Raw genomic sequence first — 25,930 nt, 5'->3', positions numbered from 1 at the left:
AGCAAAAATCCAGGGCTACTGATGCAACAGAAAAAGCTAAATGTATTGAACACACAGCATCCTGTACTAGATACATGTAATCCCCATCTAAACAAGAAGCAGTGATTAACATATTGGAAGAGGATAATTTAGAAGTAAATAAAATTGCTTTTCAAGTCAAACAATCTCTAGGCAAGGTAAAGCTCAACAATTATCCTCAATGTAGCATTGTTCAAAATGGAATACCTGTAAAGATGTATGCCAATACTTGTTCTCAATTTACGTTGGTCTGTCATGAAGATTTTAATGATATAGTAGCTGGTATTGATGCAAATCTAGAGCCACCTGATATAAAATCTAGTGGTTGCCATTTAAAGGCAGATCCACAGTAGCAAAAATGTACATAACAAGGAAAGGATCAAATCTTTTGAGATGGCATCACCAGAAATAACTTTGGATCACCTTGGATTCTAACAACTCAGACCAAGTTCTTGTCATAGATAGATTTCGCACTGGTGACCAAGTGGGTGATGAATTTTCGGAATTGTTAACAGACAGGCTAATTTACTCAAAGACTATTAACATAAAATCAAATTAAATGAAATGTATACACCTGTAGTTCATAAGGCACATAATGCTCCTCACCTAATGTAAGATCTCCTACAAAAAGAACTCGGGGGCATAATTACAATAGAAGTGACGGAGTGCAGCGTAGGCCTTGTTGGCTTAATGCTGCGCTCCACCACTTCTGAAACACAGGGAGGCACCATATTTACAAAAATATGGTGCAGCCATGCGTTTCCCCCTGCGCTGGTTACTAAATTTAGCTGCCTAGCGCCAACACAGGCACCCTTGCACCATAGTGTAACGGTGTCTGCGGTGCAGGGGAAGATTGTTTATGTGCGGGAAGGTGTTCTTCCTGCACATAAACAATCTTTAAATGGCGTTTTGTAACTTCTATGTGTGCTGCTTAATGCAGCACACATGGAAGTTGCAAAACATCATTTTTTTTAAAGATTGTTTACATGCAGGAAGGGATATCTTCCTGCACAAAAACAATCAATGGTGTTTTGCTGTTTCTTTGTGTGCTGCACAATGCAGCACACATGGAAATAGCAAGAATGAGGAGAAATTAAAAACTTCTTCTTGTTGCGTCAGTGTAAGACCAGGTTTTCCCTGATCCCAATTTTGGCGCTCCCTGTTATAGTGAAACGCTGACCGCAACACCCATTGCCCTCCCCTTTCAAGCTAAGTATAGTGTGAAAGGGTGCCTTATTTACAAAGCAGCGTTAAGCCACATTAAGTGGCTTACGCTGCCTTGTAAATTATGTGAAGCCCCTATTGCCCTATTGCCACCTAAGCCCCTATTGCCACCACAGTATCGGGAAAAGTGACGTTGTGGTGGTGATAGGGGCTTGTAAATATGCCTCTCAGTCACCTCTCAGTCACCTCGCAGAGTTGGGCATAATAGAATCCATTGATTGTTCTGAGTGGCTGGCGCTAGTATTAATACTAAATACTTGTTTTTAGTGTGATTCATTTATCAATGATCTACCATAAGGTGGAACTCCATTCCTCATCCAGACCTTTAACCGAATTTATAATGCTTTTGATGGCATTCATGTTCTGTAGTATGCCTTTTGGTTTAGCATCTGCAGTGGCAGTATTCCTGAAAATAATGCAGAGAATTTTAGAGGGCAGACCCAACACTGTGTTTCCAAGATGACATTAGGAACTATAGTTCATCAGTGTCAGAACATAATGACACCTTATGCTTAGTGTTAGGAAGATTAAGATATGCTAGCATTACCCTGAAAAGAGATAAATATCAAACTGGAGTTAGCTAAGGGTTCAAAACAAAAGTTAGTATATTGGATGCAGTTAAAAAAGCCCCCCACTAAACAACTAAAGATGAATATGAATCATATTTGAGATTAGTTGAGTACCTGTCCAAGTACATTAGACATTTTTCAGATATTACTTACAATCTAAGAAACTTATTTAAAGTGAGAGAAAGTCTTCTTGGGACAAAAATCGTCAAGATTAATTTGAACACAATTGTATCTGTACCATCCTTAGAAAATGTTGATACTTCCAAAAAACATATTTAACTACAGATGCAAGGAACATGGGTGTAGAAGCTACCTTATCTCAGTATGTATATGGTAAGTAGAAGATAGTGTCCTTTGCTTCATGATCCCTTTCAAAATCAGAATGCATCTGCTCGGTTGTGGAAACAGAATCCGTAGCATGCTTTTAAGTTATTCAACGTTTCAAATTGTATTTATGAGGTCTAGAGCCTTATAATGAAAACAGACCATAAGCTCCTCACCTACATGTTCACAAGTAAGGGAGTGGAGAGAAGCAGCCCCTGTATTGCCAAATGGAGTATTGCGGCTGACTATTTTTCAAGAGCACCTCTTGAGATAGAATATAATTTTGAAGTAAATGAATCCCCTGTTCTGCAAATAAACACAGCTTCTCTAACACCAAAATAATTGAGGGATTAAACAAGTAAAGATGTTATCATAACTTAAAGAATACATAATATAAGGTTGACTCACAAAGTGCACAACTCTAAATGAAGAGTTAAAAGAATGTTGCGAGGTAAGAAATGATCTAAACATAATAGAGGAAATGTTGTTGAGGAGATAAAAGGTACCACCTCCAGTTAGCCTATGTGAGAAACCAGTTGATTTAGCCAAACAGGGACACTTGGGTAGAAGCCTTACCAGATCCAGATTGTGATCAGTTTATTGGTTCTATAAGATGGATGCAATGGTTAATATGAAAGTAAGAGAATTTAGCAGTTGTGCATACAGCGACAAATCTAAAATCATTCATAAAACACCACTTTCTCCTGTAAACCGGAGAAGAAGTTAGCCTTGGGGATAATTGGTCCCATTAATAAAAGAGTTGTTCCCTAAAGGTTTGTGTTCATACTGATAGATTACCATTCACATTGGACAATGACAAGACTAGTGAATAACACAGCAACTGAAACATTGATAGATTCTTTAAGAGATTCTTTTACATGAGAGGGTATTCCAGTAATATTAGTGCCCGAGAATGGCATCCAATTTACATCCCAGCCTATGAAGGAATTTTTATCAAATTTGTCCATTATTCACCAAAGGACAGCATTGTATGGGAGACCACAATGGGTATATGCTGCTGATTCTGTCGATCTACTTTTTTTAACGTTGTTAGACTCCTTTTGTTGTTTTTAGTTTGATCAAAAACAACATAAACAAAGCACAGTGCAGAAGTGGTTTTGCAACTTGTTCATCGGATATAGACTGGGGCTCTGTGGTTGTGTGTCTATGTGTCTACGGCACTGTGTTCTCAGCCCCTAGATGTGGATAATCCTTCCAACTGTTTTATTTCGATTAAAGGCTGCTTTGAACTGTTATATTTTATTGTCTGTGACACCAACATGTGTACTGTGCTGTCCTGATGTGTATTATACAACCGCTAATGAAAACATTTTATTTTTAAAGGACAGCATTGTATCGTTCTTAGTCTATTGGCTTGGAAGAGAGGGCTAAAAAATTATTAAAGAATTCGTCCAGCTCACATGCATAAATAATAGAAAAACTTTTACAAGAAATATTATGGTCATACCACAAAGCCCCCAACTTAGCTATAGGAATATCTCCCTTTAGTTCCATAAGTGGTAGGCAAACCTGTACTAAACTATGTCCAGGGTGGTTTGGAGGTGGAAAGCCTATGGTTTATGATAAGAACCTTAAGGGGAGCAAAACATTTACGGGCCTGTTTACGATCTTGGCAAATGAGAAACTCCGTCACAAATGTGACGGATGTCCTGTCCACCAAATTACAATTCCATTATATCCAATGGAACTTGCAATACAGCAGATAGGCTATCCGTCACATTTGTGATGGAGTATCCCATCCGCACGGATCATAACCAGGCCCTAAGTGATCAACAGAATTATACAAAAATGTATTTGATATGAAACATTGAGTCAATAAACAATTGTGGAAAGAAGGGGGAATGGTTTTGTTTAAAAGACCAATATTATAGCTCTCTGAAAAGGAAAGCACATTTTCTAGACCAATACAAATAATGAAAATAAAAGGTAAGTTTGTTATACTGGACAATGGGCAGATGTGGAATATGGACAGACTTGTGAAATTCCCTCATCACATGTTGAACCGGACGGAAGATCGAAAAAGTGTTTTGTATTCATTATCCAGGGAAGATAGTAACCCAAATGTCAAAAGATTTTCTAAAACTCCATTTTGGCAAAAGGACTAATGTATGTTGTAGAAACTTTTTCTAATATTTTCGTTAGGAGATGTGGAGACCATTCCATTGTTATCCTCCCTGCCCATTTCCCTTAATCCACTAAATGGAACATTCCAACAGGTAATCTCTGAAATAATTATCAGCTCTCCTCAGTGAGAGCCAGGAGATGTTGCGGAATAAACAATTTTACCTTTCACTGGCACGACTCTACATTCTTTACAATCAAGTACATAGTCATAATCAATTATCAGTTCTCAAACATTATCAGTAGTGTTAGGGGCCTTCATATAGGGTACATTATTAAAGACAGATTTACATTGGGATATATCCTTTGCTTTAGTAACAACTCTTTATATGGAACCCACATGTATGTCCCTGATACAATTACACAAACATGTTTTGGCCCACTGATACACACAATCCAGGCTATTAACCATGTCCCCAAAGTGTACACAAATTCTGATGAATTAGCGCATTGAAAGTGTTAACCCATTCAGGCCCTTTGTTGTCTTTTGTAGACATTTGTATTGATATTCTGTACCCTTTTCTCCGTTTACCTACAATGGCCCTACATGCAGAATACATAGGTTGTAATTCCATCTTTCTAAGTGCGTAATGCAATTCTCTTCTTTTTTAATGTTACAGAGAAACCTTTGTTATGGTAATTATGATCAATAACATCAACTTTACTAAACTATTTCTGTCGTCAGAGAAATTAATATCTTAATTAACACCTGCACCCATGTATCACAATTTCATCCACTACTTTTAGAGCCCAAAACGTGCTCAGCATTATAAGGAATAGTAGTAGCTTTAGCCATTCCTAAAAATGATTCTCAATTTTTCCTGATCATCTTCTTATCTTTATTTTATGTCTACCTGTATTTATATTAAAATCTGTAAGAAATTAGGTTGACATCAAGTGAGACTGCATTGAGGGAAATGGCCACTTGCTATTGAGGTAATGTTCTGAAAATCAGTAAACCAATAAAAGAAGGCACCATATACACAGTTATAATCTTGAACTGATGGCCCAGAAAAAAGAATAATGTGTAAATTGTATAAATATTTCTTGATTCTGATGTCCCCGTTCGACTATGCAGATTTAGACTGTTCAACCACTGCACAGGGTATGGACAACTTAGCAACCTATGATTCTAAGACAACTTTACAGTCCATCCTTGAATCCACTTACCGTTATTTCTAATCGTTGTTTTAAATGATGTCATTATTTAATCTGCATTAAAGCTTCAGGGGAAGATCTAATGACATTTCTGACACTAGCATAAAATGCACATATGCACATTGAAGATAGGCTCTTAGGATATTTGTACACTACACATGTGCATGTGCCGCATAATGTACTGAGACCATGACTTTAAAATAGTGACATAGTCTTAGCCTCTGTCAATGTGCTTTAGATTTCAGAATGCATGTACGGATATCATTTAGGACTCTACTTTGGTGATATATGTAGAATCCACATCAGTCCAGTTGTTTATTTCCTCATTTATTTTGAACTTCCTCTAGAATCCTTTTGTGGGGGAAACAGCCCCTACAAAGCAGCTGTTTCCCCGCATGCTGTTACATCCCAAGCATTACAACGCATGCGATGTAACAAGGCGTAGCCATTACTAAGCATTTTTTGTACATTGCATGCACTTTTACAACGCATGCGATGTAAAAAAAAATGCCAATCCACCTCGTTGTAAGGAAACAGAGGCTCTCCATTTCTTCACAATGACGTGCACCGCCCCTCAGAACCGACGTGAAGCAGGAACCAGAAGGAGAGAGAGGTAAGGGGGATTGGGCCTGGGGTTGGGGTTACTTTTTTAGGGTAAAAGGGGGTTGGTGTGGGACGTGTGTATAGTGCAGGGTAGTGTTTAAGGGTTTAGGGTAGTGTCAGGGGAGTCGTGCAGGTAGTGTTTAAGTGTAGGGAGAGGGCTGGGGGTCGGGGAAGGGTTGTGCTGGGGGTACTGTTTTAGGGTTTAGGGTAGTGTTGGGGGTCGTGTAGGGTAGTGTTTAAGTGTAGGGAGAGGACTCAGGGTTGGGGGAGGGTCGTGCAGGGGGTCGTGTTTTAGGGTTTAGGGTAGTGTTGGGGGTCGTGCAGGGTAGTGTTTTATTGTAGGTAGAGGAGGGTCATGCTGGGGGTACTGCTTTAGGGTTTTGGGTAGTGTAGGGAGGTCTTGCAGTGTAGTGTTTAAGTGTAGGGAGACTTACCTTTCATACTTTTCCTATGAGTATATCTTTACCACACATGCTTTCGCGTTGTAATGGCATGTGTGGTAAAGGCATATTTGTGGTAAAAGTATGTGATGTAGTGGTAGGTCATTGTAATTGACAACACATACTAATACCCGCATTGTAATGCCACGCGTGGTATTAGTACGCATTGTAATGAGTCATATTCTTTTGTGGTTATGCTGTACATTACCCACATCTTAACCATGCCATGCCAAAGCTTTGTTTTCCCTTGAATACTGCATTTGCTTGCATTAATTCTTAATAGAGAGTGGATTTCAAATGGCACATTTATTTCTCCAAGAGGAATGCGGTAGCAGGTGCTACCATTCTTGCCCCATACTGGCTTTTATATTTAATAGCTTCAATGCCAGCAGCCAGGCAGTCCACTTGCATACTCCACCAAGAAATGTGTGATTCCAACAATGGATAATATTCCTTTCAACTTCCATATTCAATGACTTATTTAGCATTTTGAAGTAATCAATAGTGTTAACATTAATCTATAGCCTGATTAACAAAGCTTTTTATTCATGACTAGAAGTAACTAAGAGTTCAGTAGAAATTCAAGAATAAGTTACACCTACTCAGACATAATTATTTTTGAATCACATACACTGTTGCCTTCACATTATTATTTTGTGATGAGTGGATACACAGGGCCATATTTATCATTATTTCACAGAACGCCACATAGCAAGAGACTTTGCTGTGCTGGGTGAAAAGGAAAGGGTATAGATAAAAAGATATGGCACATTCCTGCTCTTTGCCCGAGCTTACCCACAAACTGCTGATGCCCATGCAGACATCCTTGCACAATGGTGCAAGTGTGACTGTGTTGCAGGCAGGATAATTTTGGTGCAGGAAGGGGCAAAAAAATCCTCTGAGGGGGTTTGCTCTTTTATTAATGTGCTGCAGAATGCAGCGCATTCTGACAATGGAAACAAAGTGGAGAAATAAAGATATTTCTCCTCGCTATACCTCCCCTGGGAACGCCTCCCTAGAGTAGAGTAAAACAAGGTAATGGCATGCCCTGTTTGTGTTACTCCAGATTTACCGTACCACTCAGTGCCATTGAAGGTGGCTTGCATTCTAGGTTTTGCCTTGTCCTTATACCAACTTTCATGGTATTTATTGAGTGTTCATATCTAAAAGAGGAGTGTGATATCACATTGAATATTAACATCCTCTGCTAATAAAAGAGAAGGCAAGAACAAGAAAAAGAGAATAAAGGATTAAAGAAATCCCTTCAAATGTTTTCTTTTCCTTTTTTATCTCAAATACATATACATAATAAGAAAATCCTTTATAATGTGCCTGTAGTGCATTTCAAGTCCAAAGAAAATTAATCCACACAGTTATAATTGGAACAATCCTACTTTCATAATTGCAATTTTAAATAGATTAACCTAATCCAGTGTCAGGGGTATTGGTAAACAGGTCAAGCAGCTGAACGTCCTCAGTCTTCTTTCAATTGAATTTTCAAAAGGTAGGCCAAGTCAACACTTATTTCATGGTATCCTGCTGCTTGAGAAGTATATCCTTCACACTTTCAAATACAGCTGATTCATTTGCAATTTGCGAGAACTCTATCTTTCTCAATTGACTGATATTGTCATAATTACTAACAGTAGTACTTTCTAATTGAAATGCCCAAACCAAGGCTTCTTCATAAGCACACCACATAACTTTCCTTTTACTTATAACTCTTATAGAAAGTTATTATAGATAATGTTTATTATGGACATGTAAGAATATGTATGATATGGTAAATGCCAAAAGAACTTTAAATCACAACATCCGCAGTAATACCCACATCTTTTAGACAAATAATATATTACAAAATCCCTGTATAAAAGCCCACTTCTAATTTCCTTACTACAGGCAATTTGTGATATCTGTAGTCACCTGCATTAAATAAATACTGTAGCTGCAGTGCTTTTCAGATGAACAGTGATCAGTAGAAAGGAGATATTTATAACAACAAGTTTATTTTTACATGCTTTAGTTAAATATAGAAAAGATAGAATCTCTCTGCATGTTTTTCATATTCAGAGATACAGTGCTTCTTATAAAGAAATCTGACTTGTATCCACCTGATTCTAATATCTTTTTGAAACAAATATCTAACTGCTTTTAGGAGAGTTTAATTTCGCATTTCAAATTCTATTTTTTTTGTCGTGTTTGTAGACATCCTATCTCTCTGAAAGAGCAACACAACAACGATTTAAAATATTTTGTAGGAAGGATGATGGTGTGATATGAAAGATTGAAGCCTTTTGTATGCAATCCAATAGTGTTAATGCTCCTGTATGAAAAAATGTTTTCAAGGTGATGTCATGCTACCGTGTTGCACCTTCCAACCCTAGACACTCAATGAATCATCAATAGTCACTGAACTCCTATGAGTTCAGTCCCAAGGTGCACTGACTGAGAGTGCTTGACCGAGCTTTCAAACACATTTTCAACACTGCGTTGTAGTTTTTATTCATTGTTATCCATTACCTTGATCACTTTTGAACATCTCCATGGATACATTGTACAGAGTATTACTGCATTCTCCCTCTGAATTGTGGCAAAATATGATAACTTACATCCTTGGTATACATCACTTGATCATATTTTCCTCTTCAGTTGTTAGCCCCACCTTGAGACTGTACTCCCAGGAGTCCAGTGACTATTAAGGGTGATGGTGTGACCATCTATTATAAGAAATAAAGTACCCCCTGTTATACATTATAAGGATATAGCAAGGCACCTCAGTCCACATAAAAAAACTCCGGCTTCGGTCAGGTTTCTCTATATGGTGTTGAAACTGCTTGATTACATGTAATATCGTTATAATGTATGACAGAGAGTACTTTGTCCCCATATAATTTATTTTGTTTAAAGAAAACATATTGATATTATGTTATAAGACAATAAATAGTAAGACATTCCATATATAATTGTAAGAAATGATTCTGCTTCTTAAATGTTTATGTTTTGTTCTCTAGGGCTCACTTGGAGTCACTGGTATTAAAGGCAAAGAAGGTGCCAAGGTATGTTTTCTTTACTTGAGCAAAAAAACTGATTTAGCAATGCAGTTTTAGCAGTCAATACTTGTCAGATTTTCTTGTTCAATCAACAAAGCTGCTAAAATTCTGAGATATTTACAAAGTGAATTACTGTGACAGTAGTAGAGATTTGTGTCACCTTTTTATTGCAATGATTTCCTTACTACTATCAAACAAAGTATGCAGTTTCTGAGATGAAGAAAATTAGAAAGATTGGTCGGTATAACTATATCTATCCAAAGGTAGGAGCCGGAGTCTCCTCTTTTTGGAACTAGAGCCCTTACACAGATATTTGGGTGTCATGCTTCATCATAGGGCTTGCTCCTCGTTATGCTGGTGCTGCAATGCCCAAAGGGCACCCTAAAAGGGGCTCTTTGTTGGAGATCTTTTTGTTCCCAAGCCGTAATGTAAAGTGCAAGTGTTTGACCTTGAAGTGCAAATGAGTGTAAGGGTTTGTGAGTGGTGTGAAGGAAACATTTTAAAAAAAATAGACTAATAGTACACTAAAACCATTTTTAGTGAGTCCACTTGCCAGTTTAACAAACAGAATTACCCTATCTCTGACATAATGTTTTGTTGGTTGCTAATATATGGCGGTCAACATGTTTCTTGCTCGGTTAGTCACATAAGTGATCTATTAGCTATTCATCAGGATCAAAAATCAAAATTCTATCTACACAGTGGTTGGCGTCCTGGTTAGTTTGAGGGGTAGACCAAGCACTATAACAACCTAAATGTGAAGTACCTGTTTCCATGTCGGAGAGGCCGGCATGAAAACCATGCCGGAAACCGTGCATCGTAATTCCAAGGGTGGAAAAGGCCCGCCCTTTGGGACTACAAGCCGGTTCCGACTGGCCTACAGGCTCCTTAAGCCCGTCGGAAGCCAACCAGAATGATCGGCCGGATCCAGTTCCGAGTGGCTGAGTCTTTATCAGCCGGTCGGAATTGAAACCGACGATGGAGGTCAGAAAGCCCTTGACCGATGGTTGGAGGCTCTCTGACTCCCATCGTAATAGGCACCTAAATATTATCACTATGAGACAGCACCGTGAGTGTGTTATCACTCCATGTTAATTGCATTGCATGTGGAGCTCAATAGTAAACGCAAGGCAAGAAAAAGTCAAACCTGAATTACTGAATACTCTGTCACCTATATGGGTTTTATATAAGCGTCCCTGGAATTTGGAGTGATGAACACTGGGTTACAACAGTGTCTATCTGAGTATAATGTGACTGAATTAGGTCATTTATTTTCTGGTGAGAGGTGTTTTACCAGTTGTCAGGAAATCTCTGTAAAATGCCCATTTCCCCACCTGAATCTGGTTCAATGATCAGTTATTATTTATTCATTCAGTGTGTTTTTTATAGAGCGATTGTGACCCTCTGGCCAGGTTTGCAGAAGGCTTTACATAGTAGATCAAGAAATAGCTGGTGGTTTATAAATAAGGTGAAGTGTAGCGTACAGGGGCATATAATCGTTGGTATCCTTCTGGAAACAAGTGATCACTGTATCTCCAGTGCCAACTGTCTTTTTCCCTGCTCTTTATCAGCAGAAACTGAAGCTACTTCACTTCTTACTAGAATGCCATTAGCTAGGACATATCTGTTCTGTGGTCTATATAAACAGTCTTTGCTTCCAATACTTATCCCATTCAAGTAAACGGAGGGCCATATTTATCAAAGGTTTTGCATCACCCTCACACAAATCAAGGGGACGCAGGGAGACGCAAAACCTAGAATGATATTTACCAAGCCCGAGTTTCTTGGTAAATCTGGAGTAACACTAGGCAGTGTAAGTCACTGCCTGTGTTTCTCTGTCCCAGGAAGTCGTTCCATGGATTTTGGTGCATTCCCAGATTTACCATGAATGTAGGTAAAGGTGTAACACGGAGAAATATCTTTATTTCTTCTTGTTTATTCCTCTTTCAACATGTGCTGCATTCTGCAGTACATGTAGAAAAAGGAAAAAGCACAAAAGAATTGTTTGTATCCAGGAAGGTGTCCCTTCCTGCACAAAAACAATTGTGCCTCCAACACAGGCACCCTTGCACTATGGTGAAAGGGTGCTTGCCTTGGAGCTAGGCAGAAAAAGTGCCCAGCACAAGGAGGGAGCAGGAAGTGGCATATCTTGATAGACATGGCGCATTCCTGCCCTCTCCTTTTCAAGCAGCGCAGCACAGCGCAGCAAGAGGCTACAACCCCCTCGCTGCGAGGGAGGAGCTCAGGGATGTTTTTTTATATCTATTCTACAGAGGATATTCTTTGGATTTAAAATATCCTCCGTAGAGTAAATATGAAAAAATCCCTGAACTCCTCCCTCTAAGCGAGGGGGATGTACCCCTGGTGCTATTAGGGTTTTCCGCCAGGAGGAGAACCCCAGTTTATGAGGTATGCCACCTTTTATGGGTGCGGGATTACGTCCTGAAAGGGATTATCCCACAGTTCACTCTGTGTGATTTGTTTTTTAGTGTCTCTGGCTTTTTATCTCACTATTCTAGACCCAAGGATTTCTATGTTGTCTATGAGTATTGAATTGGGGATAGCATCCTTTGCAGGTCTATAAACTTTCCCTTGGACCCTCCTCTTTCTTTTTTCATAAAGCCTCTATTTTTGTTGACATTTACAAGTGATGTGAAACAGCACGAATAATTAAGCTAGCAATAACTGTTAAAAAATAACACTTGTTTCCTGCTTTTATTAATAGGGAGAAAAGGGGACCAAAGGGCCCAAAGGAACTGTAAGTAGAAAACACATACTGTTATCACAGAGTCACCAGGGTAAGGTGGGGTGAAGTGCTTTCTAACAAAAATGTTTTTTCCTTTCTAGGTTGGTGACCGAGGATCACGAGGGCCAGAAGGACAGATGGGTAAACGTGGTCAAGCGGGCGAATCGGGACGTCGAGGCCCTCCTGGAGAGATGGGTGTTCCTGGTGATGAAGGTGTACCTGGGAATTCTGGACCAGTGGGCCGTCCGGTGAGATTTGCCTCTAAGGTTCTCATTTAGTGTGTTGCCAATATCATTCCCCTGATCACTGGCTGTTAGAAATGGGGGTCTATAATTGCCAGAGATATGCACCTTTGTTCAAGTAGGGACCCTGGCTTCTAGTCCGGGTAAGGGAGTTGCACACTTTAGATACCCCCTGCTTGCCACGAGCAGACAGACTTATCCCAAAGGCAATGTGTTAAGTATTTGTACTTTAAACACACAGTAACACAGTGAAAACACCACAAATGGACACCACACCAGTTTAAAAAAATAAAGTATCTCAATCTAAATCAAACAAGACCAAAATGACAAAAATACAACGTTAAAGTATCAAGATATTATTTTCATAGCAAATACTTCAAAAATAGCACTTGTATAAATAAATAGCTTTGTTTGTGGTTATTATGACGCCGTCAGAGGCATAAATCCAAAGTGTGGTGCCGACCGCCAAGTGCTCGACATCAGGCATGGAGTGACATGGACTCCCAAACAACAGCACCTTGGAAACAAAGTCTATGGATGATGCACTGCGTCATGGAGGTGAGGTTTGGGTGCCGAGGCAAAGCCGATTCCCTGGTTGCCATTGATGAGGCGAGGCATTGAGTCCATGTGGAGGTGAGGTGTCAAATCCAGGACTGGGGAAGTTAGGTGGTGTCAGCAATGAGGCATTGGTTCCAGTGAGGCGATGTGAGGCTAAAGAGTTTGTGAAGTCACCTTCGTCTGGAATTGGCTCTGCAATAACAGGATGCAGGCGCTGGCAGTGTGGCGTTGGTGCAAGTGCTGGAGACAGGAAGGCCGATAACTGCAGGCGTCCGCAGGCGTCAAAGGGTATCGGAGCTGCTGTGCAGAAGGGGCGGTGCATCGTGCACTTCACAAGCTGTGCCCCATCCTCGGTTCAGGTCACAACGTTACTGGCGGCGTTGCTGACGCCGTTAGAGTTTTTTTCTTGCTATGCAGCACCAACCACACAATTCTTAGGGCCCAGGAACTGAAATCGGTGCCCTTTTGATTGGAGGAGTTCACAGAGGAGTCGAGGTGCTATTCAGTGGTTTGCAGGTGAAGCATTTGTGCTCCTGAGACTTCAGAACAGTAGGCCAGCACACACAGGCCTTGGAGGTTCTTATTCAAACAAGTTCACAGCAAAGTCCCAGTCATTGTCATCTCCTTGGCAGAAGCAGCAACTGCAGGCTAACTCAGCAAAGCACATGCAGCAAAGGGGCAGTACTCCTCCTTACAGCTCTCCAGCTCTTCTCCTTGAAAGAGGTTCCTCTTGACTCCATAAGTGATCTAATTCGCTGATATTGAAGGTTAAAAAACGTATTCCTCATTTTTGCTTTGTTTTGTTTGTGGCAAGGGTCTCTAAGTCCAGTCCAAACCAGTTCTATCCTCCCTGGTGCAGCATGACCACAGGAGGTTGAGACAGCATTGTGTCAAGGAGACACTGCCTATTCAGAAGCAAGTGAAACTCCTCCCACCACTGCTGCCAAGGTCTATTCAGCCCAACTATGACTCACCCGGGAGAGGCAGGACCCACCTCAACGCCCCTTGTGGCTGTCTACACTGAATGCACATCCCCAGCCCCGGTCACACCACACTCAGACAGTCTATACACAAACATTCTAAGTTTAGAGAGCTAGAACTCCATTTCCCTATCTTGTTCTTATGTAAAGTTATACTTGTGAGATATTACAAAGTAACTCCCATGTTAGCCTATAGGACAGATAGCCTTTCAATAGTAAAAAAGGAAATTGGCAGTTTTTCACTATCAGGACATGTTAAAGACACCAACACGCGTCCTATATTCCACATACACGGCACCCTGACCATGGGGGTACCTTGGGCCTACCTGAGGAGTGCCTTAAATGTAAGAAAAAGGAAGGTTAGGGCCTGACAAGTGGGTGCACTTGTCAGGTGGACATGGCAGTTTAAAACTGCCCATGAAGAGAATGCTTTGGCAGGTATGAGATGCATTTACAGGGCCACTCACGTGGGTGGCACAATCAGTGCTGCATGCCCACTAGTAGTATTTGTTTTACAGGCCATAGCACACTCAGAGGACTTTACTAGGGACTTACCAGTAAATCAAGTATGTAAATCAGGGATAATCAATTATAATAACAATTTACACAGGGCACACTTTCACGTTGACACTGATGAGCAATGGAAAAGTGCCCAAAGCATCTAAGCCAACAAAAACGAAATCCATAACACAATCATAAATTCACGAGGTAGAGGCAAAAGGTCAGGGGAAACCACACCTATGATGCTAAGTCTAAGTCTAAGTCTGGTGCTCTAGAACAAGCTTTACAGAATCAAAGATGTGAATTTATCAAGCCACAGCAGTGACGGATTTGGATCCTTACAAGGTTTGCTTCTTTAAGAGTGTTCAGTCGAGGATCCAGCTTTATTCTTCAGTTTGTTCATTATTACACTTTTATACCTGTTTTGAAAGCCATTTATTTGTATGACAGTTCATGGCAGAAAACTCATCAGCCTCAAGTTGATACTTCACATGTTATTCAGCTTGTCATGACCACCAGACTTCACAAAGTTCATGTTTAATTTTACATAGCTATCCTTAACCTGTTTTAACAGGTCAATCACTGTTGGTAAATTATTTATAAAGATGTCTGTGCCAATTAACAATGTTTCAGAGAGTAAAAAAACAGGACATCTTTATGTCTTAATGCAAAAATAAAGATAATGTTATATGTTTACAGTGTCTTGATACTAATGCAGTTCTTACATTCTCTCCAAATAGGGAGTATCCTTTCCAGCATCCCGGGTGTTAGAAGTGTGCAAAAAGGTTTTCCTAGAACAAATGTCAACTTATGCACATGCTGTAAGGAGGCAATGCGCAAGTGCCTGTCCATTGAATGGAGATGTTCCAATGGGGCCGCCTGGACCTGCAGGCTCACCTGGACCACCTGGAGAAACTGTAAGTTGACATGAATATATTGAGATAGGAACTGATCAAAAGAGAGGACAGGGCGAGAGCGGGAAAGAAATAAAAAAGTAAACAGAGAATGAAAGAAGGGGTGGGATGGAAAAATATATTCATTTAAAAAGAATGAAAAAAGATAGTAAGAAATGAGGAAAGAAAACTAATAAAAAAAGTAAGGCTGGAAGAAGAAAGTAAAAAAAAAGAATGGAAGAAAAAAGGAAATTAAATGAAAGAAAATGTTAGAAAATAGAATAATGAAAGAAAGAGATTTCAAGATTGAGAGTGAGAGAAATAAATATTGGTGCAAAGCATATGCAAAAAAAATAACTGCTACAGATATATAATGAAAATAACTCAGACTAAGAAGTTCTAGGATCAAAGAGGCACAGGGTTGCACACACAGTGCTTTTGTAAGGTTATAGCTATCAACAATTACATTTCCAAGTGATCACAACTCTTTTATGTTGCAGAGGGGCTACTGTATTGGAACCCAACTCACAGGACATTTCTGATATCTACGGTACCTCATAGAACAAATGTGTCTAATGAAAAAACAAATAAATGAATGACTCATATAGCAAGAACTTAGGCTGCAGTTATCGACTTTCTGGATAGAAGGCATGTGGCAGGCCTTTGCTGCTTAGATGGAACTACAGGAGCAGGACACATTTTGAGGTGGCTAGAAGGGATATTAAATAGACAAGGATCAGATACATCAGTCGAGTCAAAACATAGCCCACCACTCCAGACCATGGAAGCTCTTTTAAATTCCATATGGGAACTTGTGTCAAGTTAATATGGAGGACCTGGAGGGAGAAGAAAGGAGAGGAGAGTGGGTATAGGTGGACACCAGAGGGGTAGCTGAGAGAGAAGGATGAGGCACAATTTAGAAATAATAGGAATCATAAAATTGCTAAGATCCTGCAAGGAAAAGTACATGAGGAACCATACCTCTGTAACATAATAAACACCTTGGTGTTTGACCACTGCATTTGTGTACTCTTTGCATTCAGACTCAGTGTGCAGTTAAAAGTGTATTAGCCTGGACGTTTGCTGACAGACAAATGCATCTGACGAGAAGAAATATGTATATTTCACCTTGTTTTCCTCTTTCTATGTGTGTTGCATTCTAAAGCTCATGTAGAAAGAGCAAAAAGCTTCTCATGATTGTTTTTGTGTAAGAAGGTGCCCTTAGTTTGCAGATAGTTTTTGTGAACTGTTTTGAAGGAAATATTTGGGATACCGTTCTGTCTTGTTACTTTTGAGAACCTGCCCTGGATAAAAAATTTGGACTGCACAAGGTTAGTGTTGTAAAGTTTGAGGATTGCTTGCAAGTTTATATTTGATTGAGTTCTTTTACTTTCTGTGTTTACCTGTAGCATTAAGTGGTTCAGATTTGAGTGGTATAATCACATTACTATCATAGGCAAAGGGAGAATTATACAAGCATGACTTGTTACCAGTACACAACTGACTACTACAAATAACACTGCCACTCCATCATTTCACAAGCACTTCTTAGCTACTTAGTACCAATCACCATAACACAACCCTACAAGCTATAACATCCATGTCTCTAAGACTGTCTCCTCACACCAGTAGAGTTCCACACCACTCACTACTATTACTCGCTACTGTGCAACTGCCACACAAGTACCACACAGCACCACCAATATCACATTCCTTCATAATCACACCAACCCAATCAAAGCACTACTATGTACTCTTCACATGTCTTCTCCCAGCACTACACCTCTATTTCAGCATTACATTACTACTCCCAGAATTGCATCAACGCCTCCTAGCACTGCCTTTTCCCATGTGCAGTACTATACCAATACCTGATCAACAGCGATATTGTGTCCCCACACATATTTATTTAAGTTACTTATTTGAAGGTTTATATAGTGCTACACATCACCTCTGCCACTGAACAGCACTAGATGAGACAGAAACAAATGTGTTTAGTAAGAAGAGCTTAATTAAGGAGAGTAAGAGTCATGCCAGGCGCATGGGATGGATCCGGATCTAGCATTCATCTGTCACTTTGTTTCTAGGGATGTTTCATAGTCTTGGGCTCTGGAATCCTAGGGCTCTTCCCCTTGCTTTAGACTCTTTTAGGACTATTTGTGCAATAGATGAAATAAGCAGGATGACAGGTTCTTGGTTGGTGTACAGTCTCTCAGTAACCAGGTCCTTTAACTCAATGGTCTACTGTAAATCTAACGCATGTCAGAAGCTGCTTCAATTAAAAAAGAGCGGTGTCTTGTGTACATTGGTGGCAGGCAGACCATCAATGTGATACTTTTTACATTTTAGTAAAACATAAACCCAAATCAGGGGGCTGTCTTCAGAAAATAAAAAATTAAGGTCTCTGTAAGTTGTCTGTCATCCCATGGGATGTATAAGTATTTTTGCTGCACAGGTCTCCCGTGCTATGTTGTGCGTGGTGGTCTCAGAAAGGAAAAAAGCCAGTGACATGGTGTCAGAAGATCCACACAAAATAGACAGAGCCTTCTGACCACTTGTTAACAGGTGAAGGCTTAGCAGTTAGGGGGATTTCCATACAGCAGGGCCCATGACAGAAGAGCAGGTCCTAAAGTTGATGACAGAGCTCAAGTCCGGATCCACTTTTGACCCATGCCCATACTTTATTCCCGGTTATCTGCTGGACTCTGACCTTACTTCACACACATTTTTAATCAATCCCTTAATGAGGCAACTTATCCTGAGTGCTGGAAGGAAGTGATTCTACTACCTTTGGACAAAAAACCTGAAATCGATGCTTCTGTCTTTTCCAACTACCAGCCTATCTCACTCCTTCCATATATGTCAAAAACCTTGACTTATTGACTAATTTCCTGAAGTCAACAATTAATTGGATCCCTCACAGACCACCATGGGAGGAAGATCCTTCTCCTACCTGGCAGCTAAAACCTGGAATTCACTCCCCACTCACCTTCGCCTCACTCAAAACCACCTATCATTCAGAAAGCAACTTAAAACCTGGATATTCGACAAGTAATTCCCCACCATTCTTCAAGTGCCTTGAGACCCTCTGGGTATGTAGCGCGCTATATAAATCACATGACTTGACTTGACAATAACAGCACAGAGTATACATTATTAGCCATTTTTGATGGCATCAGGGTAGAAGTAGATCAGGGCAAGGCCGCTGACTGATCCTACTTGATCCTTCTTCGGCTTTTGACATTGCCTCGCTTAGCCTGTTAATCAACAAACTTTATAAGATTGGATTACATTTGAAGGCTCAACAATGGTTTCTTTCCTTTTTAAAAGAGAGATTGTACTCAGTTCAGCTTGGCGCTTTTAGGTGCCATTCCCATTAATCTGTTTGCGGAGTCTAACAAGGCTCTTCCTTAAGCCCGACTCTTCACAGCACATATTTGGCCCCATTAGCAAAAAGTTCAAGGAAATAGGGATTTAATGTCTGCTTTCATGCTGACAATACTCAGCTGATGATATCACTAGGGAAGAAACAAGAGGAAACCCAAGGCAAGTTACAGGAATGTCTAACTGAAATAGCCTGAAATAGCCTGATGGATGACAACCAGTCTGTAAAGTTAAATGCAGATAAAACTGAGATCCTGCTAGGGTGCTCTTCCGCCATTCATTGTGCCTTCACCCCCACTATTTTTGCTGATCTCCTTTTTTGCTGGCCTTAGTACTTGGGCATTTTCCCACTGCTAACCAGTACTAAAGTGCATGTTCTCACTCATTAAAACTTTGTAATATTGCTAATCCCATTTTTAATGTACTTGTCTAGTAAAGTGGTGCCACCTTTTCCCAGGGCCTGTGAACTAAATACTACCTGCAGCACTGATTATGCCACCCACTCAAGTAGCACTTTAAACATGTTTCAGGTCTTCCACTGCAGCCTGTGTGTTCAGTTGCAAACTGCCATTTTGACCTGGCAAAATAATCCTTTGCCAGGCCCAAACCTTTCTTTTTAATACATGTAGGTTACCCCAGGGGTAGGCCGTGGACAGCTCAGTGGGCAGGGTGTCATGTATCTAAAATGTAGGACATGTGCTATTAAGTTTTACATGCCCTGGAAATTAATTCCATTTTTTTACTACTGCAAGGCCTACCTCTCCCATAGGATACAATTGTAATTACTGTAATATGTTTAACAAGGTGTAATTTCTGAATGAGAAGAGGTACGAAGTTCATATTCGGTGTCTTTGGATTTGTAATGAAAAAAAACAACTTATGGTGAAGTAAATTTTAAATTGCAATTTTGAAAATGCAATTTTTAGAAAGTTGGCATTTTCCTCCCGTAGCTATTTGGTGCCTTCAGCCATGACTGGGTGTAGTTGACAGGTTGCGGGGCTTTTGCAGAGTCACAGAACTATGCTTGGGATCATGGAACCTTAGTAGGCAGGGACTGAGTCACCCTACCACCTGAGCACCCATGAGCCAGGAACTGACGAGCTATAGTTTCTCACTTGCCCTACTACTCGCTCATAGAGGAACAAGTGATTAGACACACCAGAAAACACCACTCCCAACCCTCTCAGGAATCGCGGTTGCAGAGCAACCTTTCGCTCTCACACTAGTACTAGTCCACAATAAGTTCTGACAGAGACATGCGGAAAGCTTAACATTTTTATTTTTATTTTCATGCTCTAGTATGCAGTATACGTGCCACATCAAGTAGGAAAATGCCTAACACAAATACGATTTTCAAAGCAAGTAGTTCGTAAATCATAAATGGAGCTGTCATTATATATAACAGTGTAGACTAACCTCCCTCCCCTTCTACATAAGCAAAATGATTATACATCAGAAGATCTCTAGGTGTTTCAGCAGACCCCGTACCTTAGTATACACATATGAATGCTCTACATCTCAGGTGCTGTCACAATCTTTTCCCTGGAAAGGTCCCTCTCCAAGTGTGTGTTGCCTATCTGTGCATACCTATATGCCAAAAGTACAGGTTCCCAAACAACAGCTGCATTTGCATGTGTTGTCTAGCCGCTAGGGCATGACCAGAACAGAATAACAAGGGGCATTGTTGTTTGACCTTGTCTACATGTTCAGACTAAATCCGAGAAAAGAACAGAACGCAAATACAACAATGTGTGTCTTGTGTGCAAGTACAGTATGGCACAAAGCAAAATATTTCTGCAGAGTAACATGCACAATGCGGAGGGCAGTCTGCAATGTGCTCACGCTAGCATAGGGAAAACGCCAATCGGCCTGCACGGGACATGTGACAACAGCTTGGCTTTGTGTATTCCTCCCAGACCGCTCCACACAATAGCGATGTTAGGTGTGCCAGAATGGGCCATCACTGGCAAGATAGGAGGGAGGAGCTGGGCACAGCCCTATTTACACTTGAATAGGTTGTGTCCTGCCTCCACACAAAGGGCTGCATAACCCGTGAAGTTAGTCAGGAGCCAGTGCAGGGAAGGCAGGGCACCTGCTCACTTCAAAGGGAAACCTTTATAACAAGCTTCTCCAATGAGTAGATCATGAGCTGCTGGTGGCTCTCTAGCTCCCTGTAAGCAGCTCTCCTATGTCCAGCCAACCCTACTAAATTAGAAACTTTGCTTGGTTGAATTATTATACATATACCACAAATGAGAGTGTGTAGTAGAGATGAAAATGAGTTTATTTTCAGAATTAGCTCATATTTAAGAAAAGGTTGGAGACTCCTGCTCTAGAAGCCTATCCCCCACTTCAAAGGCAGTGCTGGGTATAAATAAAGGACCTTAGACACCAACTCTTCAGTACACTTCTGGACCTGTGGATTCTCTGCCAGAAAGAAGGACTGCTGTGCTGCTGAATGGACTGCCAACCGCCCGGCTGCTGCTCTGAAAGTCTGCTTCCCTGCTGTGCTGACCTGCAACCTGATGGCTTCTTGCCTGGGTGAGAAGGACTGGATCTGCATCTCTTGAAACCAGAACCCCAGAGAGACTCCAGGGGCGTGTTGGCTGGTCTCCTGATCCGAAGCCTCAGGGACACAACAGGCTTCCAACAACCTTGCACCTGCACCTGGACTCTGCCATCTGTGAGTCTACCCTGCCAAGTGGTGACACCGCAGTTCTGGACCCTTGGTAGTGGGCCTAAGGGTTACTGTCAACCTTTGTGGATCCAGTAGAACTGACGCATCTCAACTGCTGTGCTGAGTAACCTCGAGCAGAACCACTGCATTACTGCTGCTACATGGAACAGAACCATCGTAAAGATGCACATTCCCTCCATCGCCTCTTTGTAACTGCCACTATGTGAGGCATCCTTGGTGCATGCCCTCTCATCCCTGGTTGACAGCAGCCTCGACAATGATGCCAGACTCCGCACCGCAGCTTTGCAACTCACTGGAACCGACGCATCACCTCAACTGAGTGACGCAGCCTCAATGTTGGACTTTGCCTCACAGGCCCCCATCAACGGGATCCTCGAAGATGATGCCGGATCTTTTTATTTAAGCAAATGGAGGTGCACCAAACATAATGAAAAGTGTCCCAAATATTTTGTTTCTTTTCATCTTTTTTTGGGATTGAATATGATTGCACAAAGACAGCCAAAGCGTTTTGTTACTAACACAAAAGTTCTTGGAACTTCATCAGGGCTCAATTAGTGATAGAGAAATCTGTATATCTTGCCCGGTAATTAAAAAACATTCAATTTCACCTTCGGATAAAGTATGATAACCAACCTGAGGTAAATGGTCATTCTTCATCGAGGTTAAAAATGGTCTTAATAGACGTTTACGAACAGAACAATCTTTAATATGTGACCAGAATGGAGTACAATTAATCTCAATGTAGAAGTTGTTCTGAAGATCAGGGTTGTTATAGAATGTCAAAGAAGGCGACCACCGTGATAAGTAGTCACGTCTCCTCTGACAACGAGGAGAGTCACAACACAATGATGCAGGACCTTGAATCGCCCCTCTCAGTCCCTCAGAACCGAGGCACAGCTGCACAACATATCTTTAATGCTGTTCCTCGTAATGGTCTGCAAATCAAGATTTAAGGTTCTTTGTTCAGGATGCCTAACAGGGTCCCTGTAGCCTGTTCACACTCCATCACTGTCAACCTGAACTTGTGACTCTTTTTGCTGAAATCTTTAAAACTGCATATCTCCAGTTCTGTTAATTGGATTTTTGTAGTTCTGGTTTTGTTTTATTTATTAAAAATTACTCTGTTGTTCTAACTTGATGGTGCTGCCTTTTGTGGTGTGTTTTCACTGTGCTATTGTTTGAAGTGCTGTACAAATACTTTACAGATCGCCTTTAAGTTAAGCCTGACTGCTCTGTGTCAAGCTTCATGAGGTTGAACACAGGTTAATTTGGGGTTTAATTGAACCATACTCTGACAAGGGCTGTGTTTGCGGATTGACCAGGGCTCACACCCCAGTCAAGCAACAACTCAATTTCTTATAAAGCTCAATCATTTATTTCGATTTCTATGCTTGATTGATTGCATAGTTTTTCATAGGTAATCTTTTGCACAGGAAAACTGAATTATGTAGACAATATTTTTGGTGTTGCAATTCGTGAAGCAGAGAACTGTACAGCATGCATCTCATATTGGATGTAATATAATGATGGCCCCTATGTTTCACCGCTTCATAGAATTTCCTCTCTCGGAAGCACAACTTAGATGGGGTAGCCTGAAACATTTTTAAATTACACGTGGAAACTTTAAATCTGTGTTCTTGCTCTATGGAGCAATGATGATTTTGAAACTACAGAGAATGCCTCAATTAATTGTTGGAAATATTTTTTAATATGAGTACATACCATAGACGCCATGATTACTGTAATCCAAGGTGGTGGAATAGCAAATGAAGTGTGGAGCATTTCCCATCCCTGGTGTTATATACTGCCGAAAACATGAGGGATAGTCGAATAATGTCCCAGTGAGGAAGAGAATGATTTTCAGTTCTCGTCAGGTAACAACATCTCACCAATTAATCAAGTTTGTCCATTATGACTTCTGAGGAACTATGACAGACTGGATCACTATTCCCAGAAATTCATCTTGTAGGCAATGATTGCCATGGCGTCAGACACGGTAATCATTTGATGAACGAAGATTCCACCCGTCTGAAAATACGCAAAAGCAGAGGATCCAAGTTGGCATGGAAGGAAACAATAGTGAAAAGCACCAAAGAACGTGACCTAGGGGCTGAGGCTTAGTAAGGACTGATCCTCCTGTTTTTTAAACGAATTACAGAATCTGTAGAAACGGGGTTTAATGATCAATCTGACAGCACCAAGACACGAATGCAGCAAAGTACAAAAATGTATGTAAATCGTTCTATATGTGCCCTAGTCACCAACAATGAAACAATTATATTTGTCCAAATCCCTGTATTTATCAAATATTTTTTTTACCTGTAGGAGAACAAAAAACGTTCAATTTTTTTCAGATCAAAGCGATGAACGAGTCATAACTGTTAACACAGGTGAGATCACCAGGGTAATTCACATAGGGTGATGGGATTGAGATTGAGATTGAGATTAGTCCCGGGCGGTGGGCGCAGAATTTCCTGCACTCCTCTGAGCATGTGAAGTTTCCTCACTCCTGCTTGCCGATGTTAGGTTGATGAGAGTGAGCGAGGAAAATCCAACTCTAGACCAGCTCCCAGCAAGATTTTTCAATACGAATGGTCGCAACCGCTCGCATTGAGAAACCTTCCGTTCGCGTTGAGGAAGCTGCCACTCGAGTAGAACATCTACTCAAGTAGCAGAAAGAAGAAGCTCCCTCTTGCCCTGCTTCTGGTACAGTTCACGCTGATTTTCCAGCATGGGATAAACACCCGGCGCTAATAAACAATATGAACGGCGCAAACTAATTCACTCTGCCTCTTGCAGAACTCCGCGTAGCATGGTGGAGGTTTTTTGGTCACTCTCCGCGAACTCCACCCAGGCCTAACTTAGATGTCCTATAGTTTGATGATGAGCTCCTAACCAATCCTCCTCATTTGTTCTTCTTATTCTTGCTCTCTTTCCTTACAGTAGTAGCTATGACCAACTGAATCACTGTTCTGACTGCATAGTCATTATTTGGGGCCTGAGGTAGATCTCCCTGAGAAAATGTCTCAGACATGGGAGATTGAGAACTGTAGCCATTCAATCTATCCGGAGTAACAGGGTGCCGTAATGGACATTAAAGGTTTCTAGACCTAACTAAGCAAAGAGACCGACGTGAATTTAAGTCACCATTATCATACCTTCATAAGGTAATACATATATTGTGGGTCACAGCTAACATTTAGAATTTATCAGTCATTAAGATGACTATCAAAATCAACTGATTCTTTTTAAGTCAGGTTTAATGATTATCCTGTTGAAAGTCACTATCTACCTATCTTCAGACACACACCTATATCTATATATATATATATATATATATATTCACTGAAAAAACCATAGGTTATAGACCATATATAGTTAGGAATTAGCATTTACAAAACCTTATTTTACTCACACAAAACCATTGAAATTCGCATATATATAGTTAGTTGCACTAACTATAAATCGCGCACCCGCAATCCACTGCTGATCATGTCACATATTACATCATTCATGACATGGTCAGTGACATCACTGATGACATCTCAAATGACATCACTGATGACATCACTGATGACATCTGAAATGACATCACTGATGACATCTCAAATGACATCACTGATGACATCTCATTTGACATTACTGATCACATCACTGATGACATCATTCATGTGATAATACGATGAACCTCTTCAGACTCTAATATAACCTTAGATACACTCAGTGTAAACAGACACTCACAGACTGTCACTCATCCATGGAGTTACTCACACACCTAGTCAGTCATGCAAAGAATCAATCACACCTCCATTTCCTCAACTATACAGTTATACACACCTTACTTATTCAAACATATACTAACACATATTTACTCTCTTATACAATCCCTGATACAAGTTCACAATGATCCATACAGCCACTCACACATTCACTGGCTCTTATGCACAGTTATTTATATATGTCAACTCTCACATGTACTGTGTTTTACATATGTACTTACTTTGACATGTAGCACTGAGATATCCATTCACTCACCAATACACTCATGCACACAGTCAACCGCCCATACAGCTGTTTCCACATGCACTTTTGAACCCATACATCTAGTGAATCAACTGCTCACACATCTATGCACAGAGTCATACACCTCCCAGCCACCCACACACACACTCAGTCTCCCATACAAATACTTGGGCAACCAATCAATAACCCATATAGTTACTCATATAGCTACTGATCAACACATGCAGCAGTTTACAGAACAACAGACATAATGATGCAATAATTAAGACAGTTTAGTCACTAATCCATGCACTCAGTGAGACACATTTAATGACTCACTCATACAGTCAGTCATGCACCTACTAAATCCTTCATCCAGACACTTATACATCCACTCA

The 25,930-nt window shown here is 40.6% G+C and overlaps 1 protein-coding gene across 1 annotated transcript in view; it reads left to right on the top strand.

Annotated features, from left to right (window-relative positions):
- The window catches only part of COL21A1 (collagen type XXI alpha 1 chain), a 388,231-nt gene that overhangs the window by 292,899 nt on the left and 69,402 nt on the right, over nucleotides 1–25,930 (top strand). The window contains exons 21-24 of the mRNA XM_078646805.1: nucleotides 9,490–9,534; nucleotides 12,254–12,286; nucleotides 12,376–12,522; nucleotides 15,296–15,472. Of these exons, the coding sequence (XP_078502931.1) occupies nucleotides 9,490–9,534; nucleotides 12,254–12,286; nucleotides 12,376–12,522; nucleotides 15,296–15,472 (402 nt within the window). The remainder of the gene's footprint in view (nucleotides 1–9,489; nucleotides 9,535–12,253; nucleotides 12,287–12,375; nucleotides 12,523–15,295; nucleotides 15,473–25,930) is intronic.

The sequence above is a fragment of the Lissotriton helveticus genome, chromosome 6 (genome assembly GCF_964261635.1).
Source record: "Lissotriton helveticus chromosome 6, aLisHel1.1, whole genome shotgun sequence".
Lineage (NCBI taxonomy): Eukaryota > Metazoa > Chordata > Amphibia > Caudata > Salamandridae > Lissotriton > Lissotriton helveticus.
The sequence above is the reverse complement of the archived record's forward strand: the minus strand, read 5'-3'. Positions and strand labels throughout refer to the sequence as shown.